Source organism: Saccopteryx leptura, chromosome 2, assembly GCF_036850995.1.
Source record: "Saccopteryx leptura isolate mSacLep1 chromosome 2, mSacLep1_pri_phased_curated, whole genome shotgun sequence".
NCBI classification, from domain to species: Eukaryota; Metazoa; Chordata; class Mammalia; order Chiroptera; family Emballonuridae; genus Saccopteryx; species Saccopteryx leptura.
In genome coordinates, this window is record NC_089504.1 from 179222613 (window position 1) to 179250221 (window position 27609).

General features: G+C 53.8%; 1 protein-coding gene across 1 annotated transcript in view; it reads right to left on the reverse strand.

Moving 5' to 3' along the window:
* The window catches only part of LRP1 (LDL receptor related protein 1), an 81349-nt gene that overhangs the window by 21761 nt on the left and 31979 nt on the right, over window positions 1-27609 (reverse strand). The window contains exons 14-42 of the mRNA XM_066369449.1: window positions 26614-26815; window positions 26095-26220; window positions 22562-22702; window positions 22329-22454; window positions 21772-21888; window positions 20907-20987; window positions 19104-19271; window positions 15535-15717; window positions 14917-15117; window positions 13431-13676; window positions 12027-12224; window positions 10662-10866; window positions 10315-10479; window positions 9663-9907; window positions 9298-9429; window positions 8767-8994; window positions 8371-8545; window positions 8183-8277; window positions 7808-7957; window positions 7540-7680; window positions 7037-7171; window positions 5388-5519; window positions 4990-5124; window positions 4690-4819; window positions 4423-4549; window positions 3902-4053; window positions 3687-3811; window positions 2973-3350; window positions 960-1149 (exon numbers count right to left, since the gene is read on the reverse strand). Coding sequence (XP_066225546.1) covers window positions 960-1149; window positions 2973-3350; window positions 3687-3811; window positions 3902-4053; window positions 4423-4549; window positions 4690-4819; window positions 4990-5124; window positions 5388-5519; window positions 7037-7171; window positions 7540-7680; window positions 7808-7957; window positions 8183-8277; window positions 8371-8545; window positions 8767-8994; window positions 9298-9429; window positions 9663-9907; window positions 10315-10479; window positions 10662-10866; window positions 12027-12224; window positions 13431-13676; window positions 14917-15117; window positions 15535-15717; window positions 19104-19271; window positions 20907-20987; window positions 21772-21888; window positions 22329-22454; window positions 22562-22702; window positions 26095-26220; window positions 26614-26815 — 4829 coding nt within the window. The remainder of the gene's footprint in view (window positions 1-959; window positions 1150-2972; window positions 3351-3686; window positions 3812-3901; window positions 4054-4422; window positions 4550-4689; window positions 4820-4989; window positions 5125-5387; window positions 5520-7036; window positions 7172-7539; window positions 7681-7807; window positions 7958-8182; window positions 8278-8370; window positions 8546-8766; window positions 8995-9297; window positions 9430-9662; window positions 9908-10314; window positions 10480-10661; window positions 10867-12026; window positions 12225-13430; window positions 13677-14916; window positions 15118-15534; window positions 15718-19103; window positions 19272-20906; window positions 20988-21771; window positions 21889-22328; window positions 22455-22561; window positions 22703-26094; window positions 26221-26613; window positions 26816-27609) is intronic.

A 27609-nucleotide genomic window follows, 5' to 3' on the forward strand; every position in this document is an offset into this window, starting at 1 on the left:
GGTCCTCACACCACCTGCATTAGATTGTGATTCTGGGTCTTCAGTCCCAGAGAGTCACTTGATTAGGCCTGGGGTGGAGCCAGGGAACCAGCCATCCCCAGGCCGTCCTTATGCACCAAGAACCACCGAGCTGCACAGGAGCCAGTCCCATTCTCCAGGCCTCTCAGAAGATCTGCCAGTCTCCTTCCCCAGGACCTCTGTACACCTCCTCCCCCTGTCCCTCTGGTGTTCTGGTCACAGACCTGTCCTGAGGACAGTGGACTCACCTGGCTTGTGTTCTGGACTCCTTCACAGTCTCAGCCTGACCTGCTGGGTCGCCCTCAGCCCTGCACACCTCTCTCCACCACAGGAGCCTTCGATCAGGTGCAGAAGGCCCTGCAGGACCTCCCTGTGTGGAGCACTCCCTCTTCTAGTATTTCTCAAAGCAATCCCATGTCTGTTCTGCCCTTTTCTGGCCTTTCTGCCTCCAGGCCCTGTGACAACCTGCCACCTCTGTGATGCCTCTCAGTAATTACAATAGTCTTCTGCTGGTCATTAGTGCTTCCCACCAATATGGTTTCTCTTCCCAACTCAGTGGCTTGGAAAGGCCCAACTCAAAGCATCCACAAATCAAGTGAACAATCTTTGCCTGAAGCTTCGAGTCCCAGAAATACATAGGACCTACTATGTGCCTTAAACCTGGCTCTCTGGTGAATGCACTGGCTAATTACCAAGCCAGAAGGTCCTCCACAGCCCCCATTCTGATACTGCCCTAGGTTCAGGCACCTGAAATACTATCCTCGTATTACACATAAGGCAACCGAAGTTCAGAGAGGTCATAGAGCTAGTCCAAGGTCATACAGCAAAGAAGTAGCAGAACTCAGGCTAGAGACAGCTTCTCTTGTGTCCCCCGCCCAGGTCAGCTTGGGGTAGTTTCTGCCCCCCCTGCGGCCCATCTTCCCCATGCCCTGGCAGCTCACTTCTGGCATTCGTCCAGCACAAAAGCCCGTGGGTGGTCATCTCCAGACATGGTGATAACCGTCTCACGCTCGAAGGCCCCTGTGCGGGTCTGGTCCACCGTGTGGCGGGTGATGGTAGATGTTGTGTAGCTCGTCCAGTAGAGAGTGTCCCAGCCACGGTGATAGGCCAGGCCTTCCACGGAGCCCACATCTACAAAAAGAAAGAAGCAGCCATGGGTTGGGTTAGGGCTAGAAAGCAGAGCTGAAGGGACAACCTGGGCAGGAGCTTAGGGGCACAGTCTAGGGCACCCACTTCCCTGACATATGTGGGGTTGGAAGAGATATGTGGGAGCTGGCAAAGGCACAGCCCTTGGTGCCTCCAAACTCTGTGGTATCACCCTATTTCCTGCTCAAGTGACACACAGTCCATCTCCCTGACTCTACTTCCTGCGTCTCCCACTGATGGGTAGATTTGACTTAACATTGTGGTCATACTTTCCTGGAGCTGCCACGTTGGGTGCAAACTGGATTTCAGTAAATCAAATCCTACTTGGACTGTACTGGGAAGATTCCTACTTAAAAAGACCCCGAACTTGATTGTTTTGTAGACATCTTAAACACAGGTTGAGAACTAAATGCACAGGAAAGACCGTGCACCAGTCTTTGAGAGAAAAAGACTCAGAAGTTTTAGTGGCTTTAAGCTGTATGACCACATGGTTGCCAGAAGGCTGCATTAATAGAAGCATTGAGCCTGAACAATGGCCAGAAGGGAGGGAACATTCTGCCAATCTCTCCTGATCAAACCAAGAATGCAGAGTATCCTTCAGTTTTGGACACTACATTTTTAGACAGACATGTGAACTGGACATGTGAAGCAGAAAATTTCCAAAGGAGGCTGAACAGACAGGTCTGTTCTTATCACCACTGTGTACTTGGCACCTAGTTTACTGTCTGGCATGTCTTTGTGGACAAGATGAATGAATAAATGAATAAATGAGTGAGTCAATAGACCTGGGGGCATCCAGCCTGGAGCAGACACAACTGTAGTGGAACAAAATACAGTTTTCAAAATTGCTGAGAGCTCTAGCACCCACCATCCTTCATGGAGCAGGCATGAAGTGTCCTATGTTGAGCTAAGCTTTTATACTTGCCATTTCAGATGCTCCTGTCTCTACACAAACAAGAAATCTGAGGCCTAGGGCCTGACCAGGCTGTGGCACAGTGGATAGAGCACTGGACTGGGATGCAGAGGACCCGGGTTTGAAACCCTAGCTCTCTGGCTTCAGCGTGGGCTCATCTGGCTACTGCGCAGGGTCTCTGGCTTGAGTGTGGGATCATAGACATGACTCCATGGTTGCTGGCTTGAGCCCAAGGCCCTTATCTTGAGCAAGGGGTTACTCGCTCTGCTGGAGCCCCCACCCTCAACTCCCACCCCAGTCAAGGCACATATGAGGAAGCAATCAATGAACACATAAGAAGCCACAACAAAGAATTGATGTTTCTCATCTCTCTTCCTTCCTGCTTGTTTGTCCCTACCTGTCCCTCTCTGTCTCTCTCTCTGTCTCTGTCACAAAAGAAAGAAAGAAAGAAAGAAAGAAAGAAAGAAAGAAAGAAAGAGAAAGAAAGAAAGAGAGAAAGAGAAAGAGAGAAAGAAAAAGAGAGAAAGAAAGAAATCTGAAGCCTAGGGAAGATAGGAAACTTGCCCAAGTGACTGAAACCCTGTGTCTGGGCTTGAACCTGGTCCATCTCTGCAGTGGTGCTGTGAGCACTGGACATACAGAGAAGAGCAGGGCTGTATCTATGTAGCCTGGCGATGAACCAGGGCCAGAGGGGGAAGTAAGACTGGGCCCACTCTGCCTCCAAAGGGGGAGTAACTACAATGGGTACAGTGTGATCCAATGGACACGTATCAGGGACATAGAGGCAGTTGGGTTTCCAACAGGGCAGGTGTGGGCTGGCTGAGGTCAGCTCTTTTGCCCTGAGTCTGTGCTGACCCCACACCCTTTCCTAGGAAGACTTGGAATCTGGGCTCACTCTCCACAATGGTGGTTCTCCCCGAGCCATCGTCATTGATCTGCTGGATGTTCCCAAAGTGGATGTCGCTGAAGAAGATGCGGTTGGGGGTGCCTGGGGAGGTGCCCGCTCGGTAGTCGAAGGCCAGAGCAATAACGTTCTTCATGTATTCAGGATCCTCGAAGGGCTGTACGGGCGCGTTGAGATTGCGCTCATCTGACAGGTGGATGCTCTTAAGGATGGTGCGCTCAGAGTAGAGCAGGTAACCAGCATACTCGCGGCACGATGCCCCGTCCTCAGCCAGCATCCCATGGGCACAGGCGCATGCCCGCTTCCCGCTGCCCCGGTATAGGCACAGCTGCTGGCACCCGCCATTGGCTACCGCACACACGTTGGTGCCTGGGAGGAGGACACGGGGAGAAATTTATGGAACACAGGGCCTGTCTTGGGAAAAGACTCACTGGTGTCTCTGTCCTCTCAGCTGAGGTGGAAATTCTGGCTGGCACCCTGCTGTACCTCAGTATGCCCCGTTCAGACAACCCTCCAAGCCTCTGTAGCCAGCTCCTAGATCAGTCCTACAGCTTGCCAACCTTGGGGTCTCTGGGGTCACTGGGAAGTGCCCCTTTGGGTCTTACTTCTCTCTCCCAGCCCCCCTCACTCTGGGCTCTCTAGGGTACGCACTCACAGGCCAGGGCCCCTTGGGCCTCTCCTGCCAAGCCCAGAGCCTGGCCTCACCTTTCTGCCGGTCCCGGTTGAAGACCTTGATGTCTTTGAGCTGAACACCAATGCCCGTTCTCAGGGGCACGGAGTCAGTGGCGTTGTCTTTGCTCCCGCGCTTGATGGAACCATTAGCGTGAGTCCTGGGGAAAAGAAAGGGCCGTGAGCAAGACGTCAGCTGGGCCAGGAGGAAGGGAGGCAGCCAAGGAGAAGGCCAGGATGGAAGCCCTCACCTGTCACTCCAGTAGATGAAATCCTCAAACACAGACACAGAAAACATGTCCATGTTGTTGCTGGACAGAACCACCTCGCGGCTCTCACCTGTCTCCAGATCAATCCGCTCAATCTTGTCCGTCCGGGCGTCGCACCAGTACAGCTTCCCATCCTACAGGCCAGAGGCGGCCGCCTCACTCCGGGCCCAGGCCCTCCTGAGCACCCCACCCACCCTCCCGACTCTCTCACCCTTCTTCCTCCTCTGTCTCCTCCTGTTCTCTGACCTGCCAATCTGTCAATCTCTAGGGTTCTCTGCAGTCCCCACTTCTGAGTGACCTTCCCCCACCATCTCTGGGGTGGCAGGGGTCCTACCCAGGGTGGGGACTGGGTCAGATGACCCCATGACTCCCTGTCCATATATTTCTCCTAGGTGGGGGGCCATGACAGGGAGACTCACAGGGGAGCAGGGCACAGATAAGGGGAGCTTCCCCCAGAGCACAGGGTCTACCCCTTGGCCCATGGGCTGAGCCTGCGTCCAGACCTGATAGTCCACTGAGATGCCGTTGGGCCAGCTGATGCTGACGTTGACCAGCACCACTCGCTCACTGCCATCCAGCCTAGATCGCTCGATACGCGGGTACTGGCCCCACTCAGTCCAGAACAAGTACCTGTAGGATGGAGGGGTGCGGGGCTCCGTCTCCAGAACATGGAGGAGAGAGGGCCTCATCAGAGTGGGCTGTGGCCAGAGTGGCTGGGCCAGACCAGAGCCAGGAATGGGGAGTAGTGGCCCGCCTATCCAGCTCCTCACCCCTTCTCCGGGTGGACAGTGATGGCTCGGGGCTTGTCCAGACCCTGGGAGATGACCACGTAGCGGAAAGAGCCATTGAGCCGGGCGACCTCAATAACGTCAAATCCCTGGTCCGTCCAGTAGATGTTGCCTGCAGGAAGGAGTAGGTGGTGCTCGGGGTGGGGTGGGAACATGCATCCCTGGCCCCCTCCCAGCCCCCAGAAACCCCTGCTGCCCCTTCTCCTCAGACCCCTCCTTCAGAGACTGCGCTTTCCCCCGTGCTCTGCCTCGCCGGGGGCACCGCGCCCTGCCACAGCACACCTGCGATCCAGTCTACCGCGATGCCCTCCACGCGGCCTATGCCGTTGGTCACCACATCCTCACGCCACGTCTGATCTCGCTTAGCTCGGCTGATGGTGCTTAGGCCCATGTCCACCCAGTAAATGGTGTCATTTTCTGGAGGTGAAGAAGCCAATATGGGGATACCAAACAAGGCAGGGTCAAGATGGGGGTGTCACAATCACGTGGGGTCAGGATAGAGGTGCATGAGTGTTTGGGGTGAGGGAGTGGCTTGGGAAGGGGAAGTGGGCAGGGGTGGGGGCTGTTGTGTGTAAGTGCCTCCCTCCCGCCGAGGTCAGATAGCCTGAAACTGGACCCCCAGAGCACACCACCCCCTAAGGTCGGGCCCCGCCACCCCCTCCCATCATCACATGGCTCACCGGCATGGAAATCAATGCCAACAGCCAGGGAAGTCCCTGATACCGGGACCAAAGCATCCGACTTGTCATTGGGATCCAGGGGGATTCCTCGAATTCCCTCATGCACAGAGTACAGGAGAAAAGAGCCCACACCTGAAACACAAGAACACTTGACACATGGGTCTCACAGATACCCCTTTATGCTTGACTCCTGTCACCCTCAAACCTGTTCTTATCTGCATCCCTTTCCATATTTTATCCCAATTATCGAGCCTCTCCCCCCCCCCCCACCCCAACACATGTATATACACACACCCTGGCCTGGGCAGGGGGGGTCAGCTCACTGGGAGTCAGGAAAGCAATATAGGCTGGGGAACTACCTGCAAGAGACCACTAGCCCCCCACTAGAGGGCAGCAGAGCCCTGGGTCTCTTTCCCCGAGTCCCACCTTACAATCCTGCACTCCCAAAGGCCATTATGGAGAACCTGGGAAGGTTCAGACAAGGCAATCACACTGCATGATTCCAGATTTAGATTTCCACCTTAGTTTCCTGTCCTCCCCTCTCTCTAACACCTCAAACTCAACATTCCCAACACCTCGCTCCTGAGTCAGCCTCATTCCAGTTTTCCAGTCCTTATGAGGCGCCACGTTCACACATCCCAGAATCTTCCTTTGCCTTTGTCACCTGATACAGTGTGTCCCCAAATGGGCCCTGGTTGCTCAGGCTCCATGTAAAAAGGATTCATGGCTGAGTGAGTTGGAGGAAACTCCAAACACTAGAGTCTTCTCTTGAAAATTTTTTAGTGCAGATGAGCATATTCAAGTCTCTGAGACATTCTGCAGCAAAAAACACTTAAACTTTGTTCAACCCAGTGTTAATTTCGGTAACATCTACCCACCACGTCAAAGAGGGAGGTGCCGGGAGTAAGTACATTTGGGAAATGCGGTCCTGGAGCAGGCTTGTAAATCAGTCAGCAAGCTCTTGTGCAATGTCTCTGGCTTCCATCCCTTCTCTTCAGTCCCAGCCTAGGTCCCATCTCCTAACACTGGGGTTACTCTAACAGCCTTCTAACTGGTCTAACTGCCTCGGTTTCTCCATCCCCCATTCGGCTGGCTCTATGCCGCCAGGTTAATCTGCCCCAAACACCGCTTTCCAGGAACTCCTGGCTGAGAGGCCAGGGCACTGCCCTACTTCATAGCCTGTCACCACAACGGCCCCACACCCTGCCCGCCATTTCGGCGTGGCACCTCGGGGGCCCCCACACATCCTCCTGTCGCTCTGGATCCCTTGCCTTGCTAGCATCCCTTCCCCTTTGAGCTACACCCTCAAATCCTACTTGTCCTATAAAACCTAGCTCACAGCACACCTATTTCACAAAGCTGGCTCTGGCACCGCCTTTGGATGTCCAGTTTTACAAAATACTACTGAAATCAGAGCCACTTCACGGTCCTGTTTTCCCTACCTGTTAGCCTCCCTTCTGGATAAGGCTGCAGAGCAAGGGCACCCAGCACAGAGGGGCTTACTAAGCATCTAACTCAGAAGGCCCTTAATAATACATGACGAATGCAGTCCTGTTGCCAAGGTGAGGACAGGAAGGTGGGCTGTAGGGTAGGATGAGCCGTGGCTGGGGACCCGGGTTGAAGTAGGGAGGAGAGGCAGGGGCACTGACCCTCACAGGCCTGCTGGCCACTCCGAAGGCTATAGCCAGCTGTGCACATGCAGGAGCGGGTCGACTCTGACGTAGGCAGGCAGAGCTGGGAGCAGTCCCCATTGCTGATGCTGCAGGGGTTGGTGCCCTTGTGCTCTGGGGGAGGAGGCAGGAGGCAAAGAAAAAGAGTTAGTAGCCCTCTTGGGACCTCAGTGTCAGGCTTGTGCTCCTCAGGGACAGGAGAGTCACTGCCTTCACCCTGGACCTTCTGGGGGTCACCATCCAAGTCAGCTCTCAGGTGATCTGTCCTCCTGGCCCCTGGCCCAGCAACTGGGCTGGCTGTGAGCCTATATGGTGCCTCAATGAGAGTTAAAAAGGGGAGCCCCTCTGGGTGATGGGCGGAACCCACCCCACTTGCATTCTCATTCACTCGCTTGCCCAGGGATTCCTGCAGCCACTCCTACTTGTAGCCCTGACCTCTTTGGCCCCCATCGCACCACCCCTTCCCCTCAACCCCGTCTCACCCAGTTGGATACTCTCGTCATAGACCTTCATGTGCATCACTAGGGTCGTGCTGTTCCGCAGGACAATGGACCCGGAGCCGTCAGCCTTGTTGCACGTGCCCATCTTCTCCGACACCTGATCTGCCCACCACAGCTTGTCCCCTGGGGCAGCAGGAGGGGATGAGATCCTTGAGAAGGCCCTCCCTGCCCAGCATTCCTGAACGGCCTGGCCGGGAGTCCAGCCTGGCTGGTTCTGCTCCTGTCCTTGCCCCTATCCAGTGACCCTCACCCATGATGGCCAGCGCTGTGGCCTTGCCTAGCTGGTTCCTCATGGTGTCAATGATCTCAAGCTCACTCCCATCCAGGTTGCAGCGGTTGATAGTGTGGTTCCCGGAGCTGATCCAGTAGAGTTTGCTTTCAGGGAAGTCGATAGCCAGGCCTAGAAGAGCAGGATGTCACTGCCGGAGAGCCTGACATGAGGGCTGGGGACCCAGAGCCTAACCCGGCCGGGCTGCTCAGCTCCAGGGATATGTGAGGGTTTGCAGGGAGGGTGGTGAGGACAAACACTAAGCTGGGGTTCAAAGGGGCAGAGCGGCAACTGGGGAACCCTGGTCCTGGTCCAGGAATCAGGGAAGGCTGATGGGCAGGTAGAGTAAGTTCATACCCACAGGGCCTTTCTGGCCACTGAAGAGCAGGGTGCGGTTGCTGCCGTCCATATTGGCCATGCTGATATTGTCACCGTCAGTCCAGTAGAGCTTTCTAGTGGAAGGAAAGGTGCAGGCTCAGAGTCCTCTTCTCCCCCCCGCCCCCACACAATACCTCACGCTGTCTAACCCTGGGCCCTGGACTGACCCACGAAGGGGGTGGACAACCAGGCCGTGGGGTTGATCCAGGCCCTGCACCACTGCATTCTTGAAGGAGCCATCCAGCCGGGCCACATTAATTTGCTTCTTGTTGGTGTCGTAGCTTGTCCAGAACAGGTTCCGGGACACCCAGTCCACAGCCAGCCCATGGGCATTTGGCAAATCTGGGGGCAGAGTGGGGAGGCGGTGGTTGGGAACTTGCAGGGCAGAGATGGGGAGGTGGGGGGGCAGCTGGTTTCTGTGGGAATAGGGATCAGGAAACCAGGCTGGAGTACTTTGAGGGGCCCAGAGAGACAGGGAGGGGGCGCTGGGGGCAAGGGTAGGGAGTGAGGGCTGGGGGGGGGGGCATGTGTGCCCACAGGGGTCAGCAGGGTCCAGACAGAACCTGCAGATACGACTGTCTCCACGCCTGTGCCATTGATGAAGGCCCTCTTGATGGCCTGTGTCCGCACGTCGGACCAGTAAACACGCTGCTCGCGGGCATCATAGTCCAGCACGGTGACGTTGTCGATGTCGGGCACCGTGAAGGAGATGATGTAGTTGTAGTAGGGGGCGTCCAGGTCCACTCCCCGGATCTCCATCTGACGTGCGTACAGCAGGAACTTCTTAAACTCTGTGGGGCACAGAGGAGGTCACTGAAGGCAGGCCCCGGCCTCTGTGCTTCCCACCTACCCAGATTAGGGTCCCTCCCTCTTATTCCTTCTGTTTGCTGCTGGCCCGTAGCCATCAAAAAGAAGCACCTCTGCTGGGTGTAACTTTCCTGCCAGAGTCCCAGCCTCACCTTACAGAAGCTGTGCCCGGAGCCTCCCCTGTCAGGACCCTTCCCACTGGACTGCCTTTAATTACAGTGGGGAGCCTCGGTGCCAACCCATCCCCTGCAGCCTCCTCTTACCACTGGCTCTGGGGGGGCTCTTACCATAGCAGGTGATGTTGTCCTTGTGGAGCTTCATAAGGTGCGGACAGGCGCAGGAGACTGTCCGGTTGTAGTTGATAAGACATAGGTGGGAGCAGGGGCCACGGCCCCCGTTGGCCTCACAGGGGTTGGGAGCTGGGTGGGGGGAAGAGAACAGAAGCAAGAAAATCCTGTGACTTTTCTCACCTGAACCACCCCTCTCCACCCCTTTCTATCTTCCCTGCCTCAGCGCCACCTGCCGTCAGTCCTTCTCCCTCAGCAGGATTTCGTCCCCCCTCCCCCGCCATTCCACCCACTCCTGTGTCCGTGTCCATGCCCCCCCCCGCAAGGGCCCTCTAACGTGGCTGCTGGCTCCTTCTGGCCCTTACCCATGGGCTGCCGGGAGGGGTGGTACACCTGCAGGTCAAAGGGCTGGGTGTTGGTCCTCTGCACCACGGTGACATTGTGGCCGGTCCATTTGTTGGCTTTGGCCAGCGTGTTTGTCCGCCAGTCCGTCCAGTACACCTCCCCCCCGTACAGTGTCACTGCAAACGGGTGCGATAGGAATTCGTGTCCCCGCAGCACCTCCATGTGGCCGGAGCCATCGTAACGAGCTGAGTAGATGGCGTCTGACCTGAGAACATGGTTGGGGTAGAGTGACGGTATTGGCTGGGGTTGCTGCTCAGGGCCCCCTTCCCAGGGTCCCCCTCTCAGGCCCTGGCCCACAGCACCCACCTCAGCACACTGGAGCACCCTCCTCCCACCCTTGCTGGCCAGAGAAGGCAGATAAATGACCAAGCAGCGGGGATCACATGGTGCCAGTTCTAGGATCCAGCCCTCAGTCACGAACTCCCACACCCCCTTACTTCTCCCAGGATAGCTATTAGCACACAGGGCTTTGGTGAAGGTTAGAAAAAGGCACACCTGCTTCTGGATCTAACTCCTCCAGGCCTTCTTACCACTCCTCACTGCCAGGTGCTGGGACCTTGGTCTACCCTGGCCCTGGGGGGGAGGGGGAGGAAGATGGTAGAGGGTGCTGACCTGGCATCGATCCAGAGGATGCGCTTCTCCAGGTAGTCCACGGTGAGCCCATTGGGCCAGCCACCTGAGCCTGTCTCCCGGTGGATGGTACGGCGCCCAGCACCACTCATGGAGGCTGCCTCAATTCGGGGCAGGCTGGCATCCCAGTCTGTCCAAAACAGGATCCTAGGGAGTGGGGAGGGGGTCAGGAAAGGCAAGGCCAGGGGTCTAGGGAAGGAGCTGTGGTAGGATCCTAGGTAAAGGGCTGAGGGGGTCAAGTAGCACTAAGGTGATGGGTTTCTCTGACCAGGCTGAATGAGGCTTTGGGGAAACCACGGTGCCAGAACAGTGCTAGGCAGGGTTCTCACCCATCCCGGGGATCCAGTGCGATTGCCCTTGGGTGTTCAATGTCACCAGCCAGCAGGGTGGTCCGAAGGGTCCCATCCAGCTTGGCCACCTCAATTTGGTCCAGGTTACTCTCGACCCAGTAAATGTTGCCTGCAATCCAGTCTACAGCCAGGCCCTCAGGTGTGGCCAGGCCATACTGAATCACCACCTCAAAACTGGTTAGGGCTGGAAAAGAGAGGGTCACGGGAGGTTAGGGTCTCACGAGGTAGGCTAGACTGAACTCAAGACATCTTAGGAACCCTCCACAACCCACCCTCAACCCTTACATCTCTGATGGACCCCAGATTCAACTGGGGCTCCCAGATGCCCCCAGTCTCCTCATGTAGGCCCTCCACACACCAGGAGGTCAAGTGGGGGAAAAGCCTGGCTTCCAGAGCCCTGCAGGAGGAGACGTGGCTACCATCATCTGCTGGCAGCTTTCTGGAAGGCTACCTTATGGGAAGAGGTCAGAACAGAGGGTAGAGGCTTTGGAGGACAGAACTGGACCCAATGTGAGGAGAACAGAACTTTCTAGAAGTCACTCCACAGACTGTCCTGGAGATTTTCTCATGGATATACATATCTATGTGTAGACTTCACCGTTTTAGAGACTGTTGCATAGTCTGAACACAACCCCAGTCTATTTAGCCATCCCCTTGTTGATGGATGCTTGACATTTGAGGTGACTGAAAGTTTTCTCTACTACAAACAATACAAACCCTTATAGCAAAATGTGCTTCTTTCAAGTCTTTGCTCAGATGTCACCTTTTCACAGGGCCTTCTTTGACCATTTAATTTAAAATGTCAACTCCTGTTCTCACTATCCCCCTTGCCTCCTTTCTTTTGGTCGCAGGGTTAGCCTCTTCTGTCGCATTGCATAGCGTACTCATTGGTTTTGTTTACAGCTGATGTTCCCACTGGCAGCTAAGCTCCATGAGGGCAGACATTTGGGCCCGTTTGGTCACTGCTGCTTTCCAGGGCCCAGTGTCTACGGTAGGGGCTCATAATGTGTGTGAAAGAACTCTGTGATGGGTCAGGCCATCTAGGGACAGAGGCAAAGTTCAGGCCCCCCATCCCTAAATGGCTTTTTTACTTTCAAGCCTGTAATTCCAGGATTTGGGGAGCTGAGCTCCAGGCCTTTTCAAAGAAAGGCTGATCATTTTGTTAATTATCAGGCTAGCAGATCTGTTGACAATAATTACGGGGTGTCAGGCACTGAAACCCACAGCAAAATCTAACCCAATTAAGAAGGGTGTGGGGGATGGGGAGGCTAAGGGCCTCTGCCTGGGGCTGGGCACCCAAGTGCCCCTTCTGTGAGCACTTCATCCCACATCAGCCCAGGTCACCTCCATTGTCCAGCAGCTTCCCCCGGTAGATCTTGTCCTCCACCACGTCCGTCCAGTAGAGGGCACTCTGGCTGAGGTGGAAGTCCAGGGCAATTGTGTTGCGCAGGCCAGGCACCAAGACGCTATAGTCCCCCTTGTGAAGGTCAATGCGCCGGATTTCATGGCGGTTAGAGAAGATGATGAACGGCTTGAAGGGGTCTGAGGAAGGTTGAGGTAGGGGTTAGAAAGGGGCTTGCTGCCTCCGTGCCACCCTGGCCAGGGTGTAGACGAAAAAGGAGATCCTTATTAAACCTGACAAGCTCAGGAGAGGCCAGCTTGGTGGGCCTGACAAACTCAAGAGACTGAAAGTTACCACTGAGGATGGTCTGAACATACAAATTCCTAACTAAAAGCGAGTCATAGCAGGTAGTCACTGTTTGGCCTGTAGATTCCTTGACAAAAGTCAATCTCTCTCTCTCTCTCTTTTTTTTTTTTTACAGAGACAGAGAGAGGGGGATAGACAGACAGGAATGGAGAGAGATGAGAAGCATCAATCATCAGTTTTTCGTTGCAACACCTTAGTTGTTCATTGATTGCTTTCTCATATGTGCCTTGACCAGGGGGCCACAGCAGACCTTGCTCAAGCCAGCGACCTTGGACACAAGCTGGTGAGCTTTGCTCAAACCAGATGAGCCCGTGCTCAAGCTGGTGACCTCGGAGTCTCGAACCTGGGTCTTCCCCATCCCAGTCTGAGGCTCTATCCACTGCGCCACCGCCTGGTCAGGCAACAAAGGTCAATCTTGTCCTCAAATAACACTATTGTCTTTTTACATCAAAGGTAAACATACTTTTGGAATGTCAGAGTAATCTTTTCCCCGACCCCACAGGGCACAACCACGGCACCAGAGCATGGAGACCACAGAACGCCTCCTTGTTATGTTTCCAGGAGGCCACCTCTGTGTGCTGTAAATTGTAGTTAGTAAGTATCCCATACCACCAATGTAAAGATGTAAGTGCCTCTCTGTTTTACTTTCTATCCAATCCCAGAGAGTTCCTTGCCCCTGCCCCCTTAATCTACCACCACTGATTTAATGTAACCCTCCTTAGGCCTCTTCCTATGATTTTAATGTATAAAATAAGATGCAAAACTGCCATTCTCTGGAGCATTTTTTCAGTCCATTGAGATTTTGCTTCCTGGCAACTGTTGTCAGTTTGATTCAAGTAAACTCAAAATATTCTCTACAGGTTTGGATGTTTCTTATGTCTGTAAGGGGCAGGCGGGGTCTCTGTTGGCTCTGGGGCTGGGCCAGATGGAAACCTTAGCCTTTAGCATTCAGCCATCCAAGGCCAGCCAATCACAGCTCAAGGACCTGCCTCGGCCCGCCCAGCTGCGAGCCCCCCCCCCCCCCCCCTCCCGTGTTTTACCCAGGCTGCGGCAGCTTTCGCCATCGGGCTCCAGCACCCATCCCTCGTAGCAGGAGCACTTCACACTGAACTTGTTCTGGTCGCATTTCTGGCTGCACTTGAGGTGCTTGGCACAGTAGCTCTGGATCTGACAGGTGTGGTTGTCGGGCCCCAGCTCCATGCCCAGAGGGCACGAACACACAATGCCTTCCCCAGGTGCCACTGAGCAGTTGTGGCTGCAGCCTCCGTTATTCAGGGAACACTGATCTGGGGGGTGGGGATCAGAGGACAGGATCAAGGTCAGGGTCCCAGAGGAGGCAGGACCGTGGCCCTGCTGGGCTCCAAGTCCGACACAGGCCAGACAGAACCCTGGAACCCTGTCCATGGCATTCTTCTTTTCCACTCCTAGCTTACCTTCTGTCCCACTGCTTCCCACGCTTTCTCAGGACCAGGGTTGGGACCCCAGCACCCACCACTGGAGCCACCTCTCCTCTTCCCCTTCCCACAACATGGCTACATCGCTCTGGTCTCCACTTCCTTGCTGTTTCTTGAGCCCATGGTAGGGGCCCTGACTTTCTTTGCCTCTGCTGGGAGGGTTGGAAACCCATTCCCTTTTTCTTGATTTCTCCTGACTTGGGGTGAGGTGCAGTACGAAATGTCTGCCTAGGTCCTGACATACCTTGGGATCTGCCAGCCCTGACACGTCAGTTGACCCGTCAGCAGTTCTCAAGGCTTGTCCCAACCCGCCTTATCTCCTTTCAGGAACCCGATGCTGCCTGGCTCACAGGAGATAAGGCGCTCTGCTCTGCTCCTCATCCCCAAGTCACACCTTGTGGCCCTCCCTGACCCCCACTTCTTTTGATCTTGAATGAACGCCTTTCTCCCCCACCATGTTCTCACTCACTCTGAAAGATCTGCACATCTTTGAGAACCCAATTAAATCCCCACCTCCTCGCGCTGGCTTTAGCTCAGCAGTTCCTTTGAGTCAAGTTCACTTATTAAATCCCCACCTCTTCTGGGAAGCCTGCCCTGACCACATCAACCCTCAACCTGGTGCCTTCATCTTGAAAGCCAGCCCTGCACTGCTCTGTGGGACAAGTGTGGGTGAAGGGTTGGTGCATGCAGTGAGGGGCCACACTGCACTGTCTTCACGCACTTTAGGAGCTGTTTGACCTTAGACCAGTTATTTAACCTCTCTGTACCTCAGTTTTCTCATCTGTAAGATGGAGATGATAACAGTATCTGCCTCACAGGGCTACTTTATGGATTAAATGTTATAATAATGTGATGCACGTAGCACAGCCTCTTGCTAAGATGAGTTGTAAGTCAACATGGGTTGCTGGTAACTGTTCTGGGTAATACTTGTCCAGCAGCCAGAGCTGCCCTTTCCTAGTCTCAGACCTCTCCTCACAGAGCCCACCCTGCCTGTTCATGGCCCTGGCCCAGCCTCCCTACCCAGCCACCCTCCCACTCCCCTCCAGGAGCCCCCTCTAGGTCTGGGCCTCACCACAGAGTTCTCCCTCATCAGAGCCGTCTCCACAGTCATCGTTGCCATCACACAGCTTGTCGGGGGGCAGGCAGACTGAGGTGGTGTTTGCACAGGGGTGTGAAGGTGGCCTGCAGGCCAGGGACTCACAGTTCTCTTCATCTGAGTTGTCTTCACAGTCACTGTCGCCATCACACACCCATGCTTTGCTGATGCACCGAGCTGAGGGATGGGTAGAGTATGAGGCACCAGCCCTGGGCAGCAGGGCTCCCCGTGTCCTCCCCGGATCCATGGAGTTCTCTAACAGGGTCGTGACGGCAATGCCGAAGGGTCCACTAAGAACCTTAAAGCTTTTTCTGTCAAAGTCATACAGGCAACAAAGAAAGCAGGAATCTACAGGAGGTGTTGAAGCTCAGTTCTGGTGAGGGTTTTGCTCCAGGCCCCTAGGGCTGGCCCCGGCCCCTTCATGTCTTCTCCATGCATCATGCACAAGCTTTTCTGCACAGTCTCCGTACCCCCTCCCCCCAGAGCACGGCGCTGTCTCCCTCGCCACTGCTCTGTTCTGCTCTCAGTATGGTCTCCTCCTGTCCATGTTGCCCCATTCTAAGCTCCCTGCAATACTAATACTTCTTTTTTTACCAGAGTCCTTGCAGCCAAACTTGACATTGGGGTCACAGACGTGGGTCACTCCCTCGCAGCTCTTCTCATCACTGGAGTCCATGCAGTCAGTGTCCCCATCACAGCGCCACCGCAGGGGGATGCACAGACCATCCAGCCGGCACTGGAACTCATCACTGTGGCAGCCGCCAGGAGGCCTTGTGGCTGCAGGGGGACAGGTGGAGGGCACTGGGTGGGCACAGGGGCTCCAGGTCAGCCATTCCCATATCTACCTTTCCAGTCGCCCCTCCCTCTATGCCCACCCCAAGGCTCTGAACAGAGACAGGGATGAAGAGCCTTCGGAGCACTGCTGACACTCTCTGGAAGCGCTGAGAGTCAGGGATGTTACACCTTCCAGGACCCCAAAGATCATCTCATCTAACCTCCCTGTTTCACACACGAGAGCTCTACCGGATGAACAATTTGCTAGGCCAGAGCTCAGTGCCTCTCACCTTAGCCTAGCTTCTGTTTCATTCCTTCACTCCACAGACACTTCCTGATTGCCTGCTGTGTGCTGGGCACTGTTTCAGGTGCTAGCATGTGCAAGATGAAGTCCTTACCCTCATGGAGTTAAAAGTGCGAGTGGGGAAGACAGACAATGAAAACGTGACACAGAAATCCAGAGTGGAATTGTAGGCAGTGATCAAAGCTATGGACACAAAGCCAGGTCAAGGCTAGAGTGGGATGAGGATGCTACTTTAGATGGGACAATCAGGGAAGGCCTCTGAGTGGGAGACATGTGAGCAGAGGCCTGAATGGCACGAACCACGAGAACACCTGGGGTTGTAGTCTATGCAGAGGGAACAGCTAGTGCAAAGTCTGAGACTGAACTATGCAGGGTGCATTGGAAAAATGCCCAGGGCACACTTGAAGCTACACAGCCTGAGCAGAGTGAGGTAGGAGATGAGTGGCAGGAACACAGGTCAGAGAGGTGAGGTGAGCCCCGCAGGCCATGAAGCAACATTTGGTATTGATTCTAAATATGTAGGAAGCCAATGTGGGCTTGAGGGTGGGGCTGGGCAGAATCTGACTTAAGCTCTGCAAGATCAATCTGGCTGCTAGGCTGAGATCTGACTCAAGAGGCCAGAGAAGGAGCAGGAACAACCCCTGGAGGACAAAGGTGACTGTGCACCCGGCTCACCCAACATTCACACTGCTGCTGCAGGCCTCGCTTTTCCTCCCTGCCCCGCCAGGAACATGGCGGACGCTCTTATCTTGTACCCGGACTTCAGCAGCAGACTCCAAGCTGATATTCCTTCCTTGGGGCCCCTGAACAAATTTCTAATCTAAGCCCTTCCCAGGACTGTCTTCGGAAAGACCTCCTACACATATCTTCTTCCAGCTTCAAAATCCTTTGAAGGTCCCCAGTGCCTGACTTTCACCTGCTATAATCTGCCCCGTTCAACACAACCTCATTCCTCACTGCCCCTTGGGTCTGAGGGGCCCCATCCAGCCCCACTGGCTTCTGCGGGAGTGTTCAGTTTCACCCTCTAAGTCTGACTGCTGGGTTCTCAAGGCCACCCCACCTCCACCCTGCAGACCCTCCCGCTTGTCCATTTACCCACAGTCCAATCCCTCATCAGGGCCCAGTTCAAATCCCACCTCCTCCTGAATGGTCCCAGACAATTTCAGCTCACAACCATAATTAACAATTGCTACCAAGCATGACACCCCTGATCCCATGTGCCAGCCCCCCCCCCACCTCATTTCCTAGAGGAGGAAGCCAAGGTTCAGAAGAAGCAACTTGCCCAAGTTCACCCAGCTTGTAAGTGCAGAGCTGAAAGCTCTTCCCACCAGGCCACACACAGGCCTCCAGGGACCCTGTCTGAGAACCCCAAGGCACTATTACCTGTTCTCCTCACCCAGCCTTTCTCAGCAATGGCCCTGGGAACTCAGTGACTGTCTCCTGGGCCTGGGTGGCTCTCCCCATCCTTCTCAGTGCTGGGCCCATAGTGAGTGCTCAATACTTATTACTATTCCCACCTTGTGCACCTTAACTTGACAAGGCAAAAGGCTGTAAACTGATGGCCCAGGGGCCAGATGCCTGTGGAAAGATTTTGGCCTGCAGTGTTTTTAAAACTTTTCAAATCAATTGCCAATTATTACAGTTTGATGTATGTTCCCTAAAAAAAGATGCCAAAGGCCTAACTCATGGTACCTGTGAATGTGACCTTATTTGGAAATAGGTCTTTGCAGGTGGTCAATATAAGGTGATTAATTTAAGATATCTCTGTACGTAAGGAGGAAATAACGGACACAGAGACTGACACACAGGTAGAACGCCCTGTGGAGATGGAGGCACAGATTGGGGAGCAGCATGGACAAGCCAAGGACCGCCAGTGAACTCCAGAAGCTGGGAGAGGGCCTGGAATGGACTCCTGCACAGCCCGCGGATGGAGCCAACCCTGCTGACCTTTGATTTTTTTTTTTTTCTTTTACAGAGACAGAGAGAGAGTCAGAGAGAGGGATAGATAGGGACAGACAGACAGAAATGAAGAGAGATGAGAAGCATCAATTATTAGTTTTTCGTTGCAACACCTTAGTTGTTCACTGATTGCTTTCTCATATGTGCCTTGACCGTGGGGCCACAGCAGACCGAGTAACCCCTTGCTCGAGCCAGCACCCTTGGGTCCAAACTGGTGAGCGTTGCTCAAACAAGATGAGCCCGCGCTCAAGCTGGCGACCTCGGGGCCTCGAACCTGGGTCCTCTGCATCCCAGTCCGATGCTCTATCCACTGTGCCACCGCCTGGTCAGGCTGACCTTTGAATCTTAAACTTCTAGCCTCCAGAACTGTGGGACTATAAATTTCTGTTATTTAAGCCTGTTATTCCTAAGTCTGTGATACTTTGTTGTGGCAGCCCTAGGACACTAATATATGTACTTACAAATGGGCAGATTTCACATGAAAATCTGCATTCTGATTTCTCTCAAAGCCAGGGTAATCCTGGGTCAGCATCCTTCTATGGTAATAATCAGCCAGAGCTGAGAAACCAACACCCCCTGAGAGGGTCTGTGCCCTCCAATGAACTCAGTGCCACTGCCCCCGAGCTGGTTCCTGGCAGTTTGGACACTAGGGACCCTCACAGAGACAACACCTCTCTCCTTTGACCCCACCTGCATCCCTACCCCTTTGAGTACCCCCCTTCCAAGCAACCAGGTCCCAAACACAAGCCTTATGCTGAGTGCTTTTCGTGCATGATCTATCTCACCGAACCCCGACACAGCACAGTCACAGTGCTATTATTGTCCCCACTTTGCAAGTGAAACGCACAGAGACCATCAAGATTAAGTAACTTGCTCAAGGCCACCCAGATAGTAAGTAGCAGAGCTGGAGCTCAAACTCAAGGCCACCCAGCTGCAAAGCCCACAATCTTAACTTAACAGTGTGTGACAATGACTTGTTGGCAATCTCCCTCTCCCACAGGACTGGAAACTCCTCCAGGATAAGAGCTCTGTCTGGGTTATCTCTGGCTCCCAGATGGATGGGTGGCTGGCTGAATGACTGGCATGTGGACAGCCCCGCCCCGCCCTGCTGGCCCCAGGTGCCTACCCTGATTGGTGCAGTTGGCGTGTGTCTCGTCACTATAGTCCCCGCAGTCGTTGTCCCCATCGCAGGTCCAGTGCTCTGGGATGCAGCGCCCGCTGTTGCACTTGAACTGGGTGCTAGAGCAAGAGTGGCTGCAGCCGGCCTCGTCACTGTTGTCCCCACAGTCATTGTCTGGGGGGAGGCAAGAAGGCAAGGAGCAGGTCAGCAAGCAGCTTTCTCTGTGACCCCAGCTTGGGGCCCCTACTCCCGCCTCCTCATTCCCACCGCAGCCCACCCCAATCCCCCCACTGAGAAAAAAACAAACAGAAAAGACACAGAAACTGCATAGACTGCAGCATGCACCATGGCCCACATGGGGGGAGGGGAGGCGGACAGGTTCCAGAAGGGCCTTTCCCTGAGTTCCAGGAGACTGGGGTGGGGGCGGAGGGGCATACAGCATGCTCTTCATTTGGGCAGGGTGTGGGAACAGGGTCTGTTTGCCTTTGCTTTTGGGGAAAGGTAGGGATTTCTCTAGTTTTAGAGGGAGAGAGATAAGTGAAGTGTAGGCGAGGCCTCCTTGCTGGGGAGGAAAGGGCTTAATCAGGCCCTGCCCTGAACTTGGGCATCACTGGGCCACATATGCTAAGCACCCAGCTCACAAGGGGCAATGCCTACAACTAGGAAGGGTCAGGGGCCACTGGAAGGCATCTGAGGGAGAGGGGATGGATGTCGTGCTTTCCAGGCCTCAATGGTGGGGGGCTTACTGGACTTCCTCCACGCTTTCAGAAAGCTTGGGAAGACTACGGTTTGGCTCTGCCCCTTGGGTAGTGTTCTTGTCTCTCCCAACTGGATTTGCTCCTCTAACTCTTTCCGTGCCCTCTCTCTTGGATGCCTTGTCCCTCCTCTCTGTCATCTCTTCTTCTCTGAGTGGTTCTTTCTGCCTGCTCTGCTTCTTTCCTTTCCACTGTTTGCTTTCTCCTGTTGCCTCCTCTCTCTCTCTCTCTCTCTCTCTCTCTCTCTTTCTCTTCTGTCACATCCTAGGGCCTCTGAGGGGAGCTGCCTGGGCATCCTGAGAGGGGACCAGAGGCCAGCTGGGGCTCTGGGGGTGATGGTGCATGTGCTTCTATGCACTGACCGGCAGGCTCAGGACAGGTCTTTTCATCAGAGCCGTCCCCACAATCCTTCTCTGAAACACAGAAACCGCCAGGGCAACCATTGGCACACGAGACACGGCAAAGATGAGGGACAACATGACGCTGACCCAGTCCATCCTTTCACATGTAGCCAGGGCTGGAGCCACTGGTGCAACACGTCACAACACTACACAGACACCGCCAAGCCCTGGGATGGCACACACACGATGATCCACTGGCCCTTGTGGCTAAGGGCTGATACCACCTGGTCCGTGACTGACCGCCAGGTGGGCTCTGGGAGCAGGAGCCTGGAGGGTGTGCCAGGGACTTCAGGAGATGGGGTTTGCAGGAAGAAGGAAGTTGGGCACTGAGTTCTCGTTGCTCTGCCCCCCATCCCAGCCTTTTTTGCTTACCCCCCCCCCCCCGCCCCTGAGCCTTCGCCCAGAAAGAGACAGCTCAGGCCCTGCCTAGGGAGAAACAATGCAGACAGGCAATGGGCAGGGTACCCCTCACACTCATCTTGGTTCCCCTGCAGCATTTACGGCTCCTCCTCCTCTCTCCCAGCCAACCAGTGTGGCTTTAGTGAACTGAAAGGGGGCCCTGGTTTGATTCTAAAACCCCCTGGGCCTGATTCCCCCAGGGCCTGGATGCAGCTTCTAGCTTTCCTGGGGGTCCGGTCAGGTGGAGCTCTTACCATTGTCACATCGCCAATTGATGTTGATGCATCTGCCATTGTTGCAGGTAAACTGAGTCAGGGGGAAGCAGGTGGGATAGGCTGTCAGGGAGAAAGCGTAGCTGAGTAGGGCCCTCAAGATTATACAGCATCATAGCACCCAGCAGGTAGGTGCAGGGTCCCTCTTGTAATGAGTAGCTCTAAGCGCGGCCAGACAGGGGAGAGAAGACTAAGCAGCAATGCTGCCGCCTGAAACTCTGCCATTTCCCCACCTCTCTCTAAGCATCCTCTTTTTTTTTTTTTGAGAGACAGAGAGAGAGAGAGTCAGAGAGAGGGACAGACAGGAACGAAGAGATGAGAAGCATCAATCATCAGTTTTTTGCTGCGGCACCTTAGTTGTTCATTGATTGCTTTCTCATATGTGCCTTGACCGTGGGCCTTCAGCAGACCGAGTAACCCCTTGCTCGAGCCAGCGACCTTGGGTCCAAGCTGGTGAGCTTTGCTCAAACCAGATGAGCCCGCGCTCAAGCTGGTGACCTCAGGGTCTCGAACCTGGGTCCTCTGCATCCCAGTCCGACTCTCTATCTACTGCGCCACTGCCTGGTCAGGCTCTAAGCATACTCTTTTAAAGCTAGCAGTCACCAAACATGGGTCCTGCGTTATGTTTCCCATGCACAGTCTCACTGAACCCCCACGCCAATGCTGTAATAAGGGCGCTATCATGATCCCTGCTTTGCAGATGAAACACAGAGGCCATCAAGATGAAGTAACTTGTTCAAGACCACATAGAACTAACTTGCAGCATCTTTCTAGCCTTCCCAACCCGGGGATGGTCTCATGGGTGACCTCCTTCATGCCAGCCTGGCCTTCCTGCTGTCCCTCTTACCACAGGAGGCTGACTCATCAGAGCGGTCCCCACAGTCATCATCCAGATCACACGTCCAGGAGATGGGGATGCAGCGGCCACTGGCACAGGAGAACTGGTTGGGTGGGCAGGTGCGAGCTGAAGATGGGAATGGGTGTGACTGTTCATAGTCCTGTCCCCTTTCTTAATTTTCTTTTCCTTTCCTATTATTCTCTGTGAAAGAAGAAGTCTTTCCAAGGGTTTCAAAGCCATTTTTTCTTAAAGAATTTCAGAACCACCTATGGGGTTTCACAGTGGCTACATCACCTCATCTTCCGAGGGGCCTCTGGTCTCCTTCGAGAAGATCTGCCCCGCCTGGCTCTTACCTCCCCCTAAAGCTGTGCTCTGTCCCTTGCAGGCTTGGTCCTCCCAGCCAACCTTTTCCTTCAGGGTAAGGGGACAGCACCCCTCTCCACCCTCTCTGCCCAATGCCCGCACTTTTCTTTCCCGAGACCCCTCTGTCTTGCCCAGCCTGGCCCCCTGCCACCTTGCCTCCTTGACTGAGAGGTGCCTGGTGTGATCCACCCTCTGTTCCACACCTGAACAAGTGGCGTTGGACTCATCTTCACTGTTCCCACAGTCATTGTCCCCGTCACAGAGCCAGCGGTTAGGAATGCACCTGTTGTTCTTGCACTTGAAACGGTCTGAGGGGCAGGTGTGCTGATCTGGAGAGGGGACAGGTCAGAGGTCACTGAGAGGGTGCAGTTCCAGCCCCCCAGTTCCATCAGCTGCCCTGAAGGCCGCCGCCCAGCAGAGAGGTCGGGTGACTCACGGCAGAGGGCTGGGGCCTCATCACTGTTGTCCAGGCAGTCGTTGTCGCCGTCACACTTCCAGCGCTCCTGGATGCACCGGCTGTTGGCACAGGCAAACTCTCCTGGCTGGCACTGGGGCGGAGGCACGTAGGATGGGTTCGCTGTGGGCACCGTAAGTGTGTGAAGCGGAAAGTCAGACCCAGATCATTGGTCACATGCTAACCCCTGTACTTTGCTTTTTATTATTATTTAAAAATGATACACAGGGTAATTCTTCCTAGTGCGTAATTCTTCATGAATAAATTATCTGGATGAAAACTGCAACTCTATGGCAAGCCACAGGATGATGTCTACTCTAACATGCCCTGTACTTGAGAGTGGCCTGAGAATAACCAGCTTCTAAGAGAGCACAGAGCCCCCGTACTTCTGCGCCCACTGAGCAGACCGCTCCTCACCCTCCCTGCCATCTCTACAAACTGCTCCTTGGAAGGTGTCTCTGAGACCTTCAGGGCCTTGCCCTGGTCTTTCTTCACAGACGTATCCACTTCACCAGCAAGAGTGAAAACAGACCCCAGTACTCTGCAGGCTCTGGCTCCTGTCCCCCAGCACTCGCACTCATGGCCACAGTCCACTTTGGGAGGTTAGAAGTAAAACCATTGTGTCCTTTGTTTTTGGTGACATCAGCATCCCACGTCGATGCTTTATCCACTGTGCTACTACAGGTCAGGCCATGTCCTTTGTTTTTGGATCAGCCATCTCAAGAAGCCCAGGCCTCCCACGTCAGACCCTGTCTCTAGACCAGGGGTCCCCAAACTACAGCCCGCGGTCCACATGCGGCCCCCTGAGGCCATTTTTCCGGCCCCCGCCACACTCCCAGAAGGAGCACCTCTTTCATTGGTGGTCAGTGAGAGGAGCATAGTTCCCATTGAAATAGTGGTCAGTTTGTTGATTTAAATTTACTTGTTCTTTATTTTAAATATTGTATTTGTTCCCGTTTTGTTTTTTTACTTTAAAATAAGATATGTGCAGTGTGCATAGAGATTTGTTCATAGTTTTTTTTTATAGTCCGGCCCTCCAACAGTCTGAGGGACAGTGAACTGGCCCCCTGTGTAAAAAGTTTGGGGACCCCTGCTCTAGACCTTACAACTCTGGGTATCCCCTTTCTGCCCCATCTCTCATCTCCACTCTATTCCAGAAACCTTCCCCTGGGCCCCGTGGATGGCCATTTTCTCTCCCAGAGCCCAGGGGTCCCTGGGCCTGGAGGTGTCCACCTCGCTTCTTGCTACTGCTTCCCAACCATTCTCCCTCTCTCCTTTCTGAAAGGTCCATGTTGACTTTTGTGTTATCAGACCATCCCAACCCGTATTTCTATAGGCCTCCAGGCCCCTCCCTGTCATTCTTAAGGGCTTTTAGATCCCGGCTCAGAGTCACTTTTTCCAAAATCACTCTTGTTTTAATTCCTGTGGATTTCTATGTCCATGCAGACTATCTTTCCATTACCCTGGCCACTGAGTTCCTCTCTCCGCCAATGCTCTTGCCCTCTACCTGCCTGGTCACTCAATCTCAGCTGTGCACGAAGGCCCCACTGACCCATTTGCACTTCTGAGATTCTATTGTAAGGAACCCACCCAGAACATGGGAAGGCATGAAGGTGTGTGAAATAGCAGAGTGGGTGATTGAGAAACAGTATCTGGGTCAGACTTCCTGAGTTCATATGCCTGCTCTAACTTTCGGTCTCATTTCTTTATCTGTAAATTGGGGATAATAAAATGATCTTTCCTACAGGAATATTTTAAGGAATAAATAAGTCACTACATGGGAAGTGCTTATAACTGTGCCTAGTACATAGTCTGTGCTCAGTAAATATTGGCTGTGATTACAACAAAAAAGTGGAAATGACCTGAACATCCAACAGTAGAGAAATGGTTAAGTAAATTATGGAACTTTCCCTAAATTTGAAATCTATTTTGGCCATTAAAAATTCTGCTTACCTATTCATGACATACTGTCAAGTGACAAAAGCAGGAAATAGAACAGCACTGCAGCATGGTTCCATTTAAGAAAGATAAATGTGCCTGACCAGGCAGTGGCACAGTGGGTAAAGCATTGGCCTGAGATGCAGAGGACCCAGGTTCAAAACCCTGAGGTCGCCGGCTGGAGCATGGGACCATAAACATGACCCCATGGTCGTTGGCTTGAGCCCAAGGTCGCTGGCTTGAGCCCAAGGTCGCTGGCTTGGACCCAAGGTCACTGGCTTGAGCAAGGGTTTACTCGGTCTGCTGAAGGCCCGCGGTCAAGGCACATATGAGAAAGCAATCAATGAACAACTAAGGAGCCGCAACAAAGAATTGATGCTTCTCATCTCTCTCTCTTCCTGTTTGTCCCTATCTGCCCCCTCTCTCTATCTCTCACAAGAAAAAAAGAAAGAAAAGAAAAGTAAATACACAAAAAAATGTTTGGGAGGATGGTCTCCCAAATGGTAACAATAGTATCAATGGGTGGTGGCATTTGGAGTGACTTGTACTTTTCCTTCTATTTTCTATAATGTTTCTTTACTTACTTTTGTAAGGAGCACAATCTATTTTTATTTTTAAAAATGAGGCCACTTAAAATATACAAGAATAACACAGAAAATGCCATGACACATATGAACTCCAACGAAAGAAGGTATTTTATGTACAGTATGAGTACAGCTATGCCTAGTACAAACCATATAACTCATATGGTTTAAGTGAAAACCAAACCATATAACTCACCCAACAAAAAAAGGATGGTATTGAATTTACCACAAAGGTTTACCATACAGCTGGTAGAATTTGGGCTTTTTTTTTCCTTCTCTAATTTCTGATACTTAGAACTACTGTTATATTAGTATTTTACAATGGGAAAATAAATGTAAGAGAAGAATATTTTCTTCTTTTTGTAGTTGTCCTGCTCATCACTCAGTTTCCCTTCATCTTTTTTTTTTTTTTTTTTTTTGTATTTTTATGAAGCTGGAAACGGGGAGAGACAGTCAGACAGACTCCCGCATGCGCCCGACCGGGATCCACCCAGCACGCCCACCAGGGGCGACGCTCCGCCCACCAAGGGGCGATGCTCTGCCCCTCCGGGGCATCGCTCTGCCGCTACCAGAGCCACTCTAGCGCCTGGGGCAGAGGCCAAGGAGCCATCCCCAGCGCCCGGGCCATCTTTGCTCCAATGGAGCCTTGGCTGCAGGAGGGGAAGAGAGAGAGAGGAAGGAGGGGGGGGGGGTGGAGAAGCAAATGGGCGCTTCTCCTGTGTGCCCTGGCCGGGAATCGAACCCGGGTCCCCTGCACGCCAGGCCGACGCTCTACCGCTGAGCCAACAGGCCAGGGCCTTCCTTCATCTTTGTGCCCTCTTACACCCCTCTCATGCCTCGCTCCTGGTCCCCAGAGCCTTCTCTCGCCTCATCCCTCACCTCCTGTTGCCCCGAGAGGGCCCTCTTTGCCTCCTTCATCTCTCATTGGACCCCATGGCCTCCTCCTGTTGGGGTCTGCTTCTGTGCCTCCCACCCCATCTGGGACCCTCGTACCTAAGCAAGTGACACCGTCTGTGTCCAACACCTGGTCTTCAGCGCAGGCACACTGGCGACTCCCAGGGGTGGCCAGGCACAGGCTGCTACAGCCACCGTTGTTCACCCGGCATTTGTTGGTACCCACTGTAAAGGAGGGCCACAGGGAGCGGTTGGGGAGAAGGGGGAGAATAGGGGATGGAGGGAAACGAGAAAATAGGGGAGGAGACACATTAAAGTGAAGACAGAAAGGGACGCAACATCGAGTGGACCATGAGCATGTTGAAGAAGAGGAGATGCAGGCATGGGGCAGGGAGGGCGATGGGGAAGGAAGGGCAGAAAGTAAGATTCAGATGAGGTCAAACAAGCTGCGGTATTCCCCGTAGGACCACAGACCCTGGCCTGATAAGGAATCTAGGTCTCACTCAAAGGGGAAGAGTTGGCCACCCCTCTTTTTGAGAGCCTAGGATCCCAGGGGGGAGTGCCTTTACCCCCCTATCCAGATCCCACCCCATCACCAGTGTCAGCCCCAAGGGGTACCTTGCTGCTGCTGGGCATCATACATGCGGATCTCAAAGATGGGGGGCCGCTCACTGCGCAGAAGGGTCACAGTGGGGGAGGCACCTCCTGTGCCCCGTTCCAAGCGGTAAACACTGCCACTCCGGTACTCGGTCCAGAAGAGGTAGTTGCCGTGGTGACAGAGGCCAAAGGCATGGTTCAGCTCAGGACCCTCATACACAATCTAAGAATGAAGAGGAGGTTACTAAGGAGCTAGAGACAAAAAACAGGGGGACTGAGAGAGGCCCAGAGAGGTCACTGTTTTGTACCCTCATTTATCTGTATCCCAGGGCGGGTCTAGTTTTCTCCATTAGCCTGGGGGCCCATGAGGCTGACAGCTTTGCAGAGTGAGGTGCCTGACCGTGAACCCAGCAGGAGGCTGACGGCGAACGTGTCCACACTGTCTTCTCTTGTGCCCATTCACACCTTTCATATCCCTCCAACACGTACGTGCACACACACCACACACACATAGCCCCCACACACAAAGTACTGAGCACACAGACAGGATTCATTGCTTCATCCAAGAAACATTTGCCCAGATTTATTTAAGGCCAACCTCTGGTAGGCACTAAGAAATGAAAAGGACAGGGTAATCGGGGTGGAAGAAGGGACTGAAGACAACATCCTAGAGGAGGAGGCCCCAAGCAGTGTGCCAGGTGAGGGGAGCTGGGGTGGAGGCAGAAGGAACTGCATGAGCAACGGCCCAGAGGGAAGCCCCCCTAATGTGTGCTGGGAATGACAAGCTGTGGTCAAGCGTGCAGACAACATGTACAGTCCAGTCACAGATATACTCTACTACAGGCAATCCTCTAATAACACAGCACATAAGGCACATAAGCGCACAGATGTACACATCCATGGAGACACAGGTAAACACAGAGGAAGCCCAGTCTTAACCACACACAGGTGCCCACACATTCACACACACAGAGCCTCATCCACACATAGAAATAACATAGCGACACACATATGAAC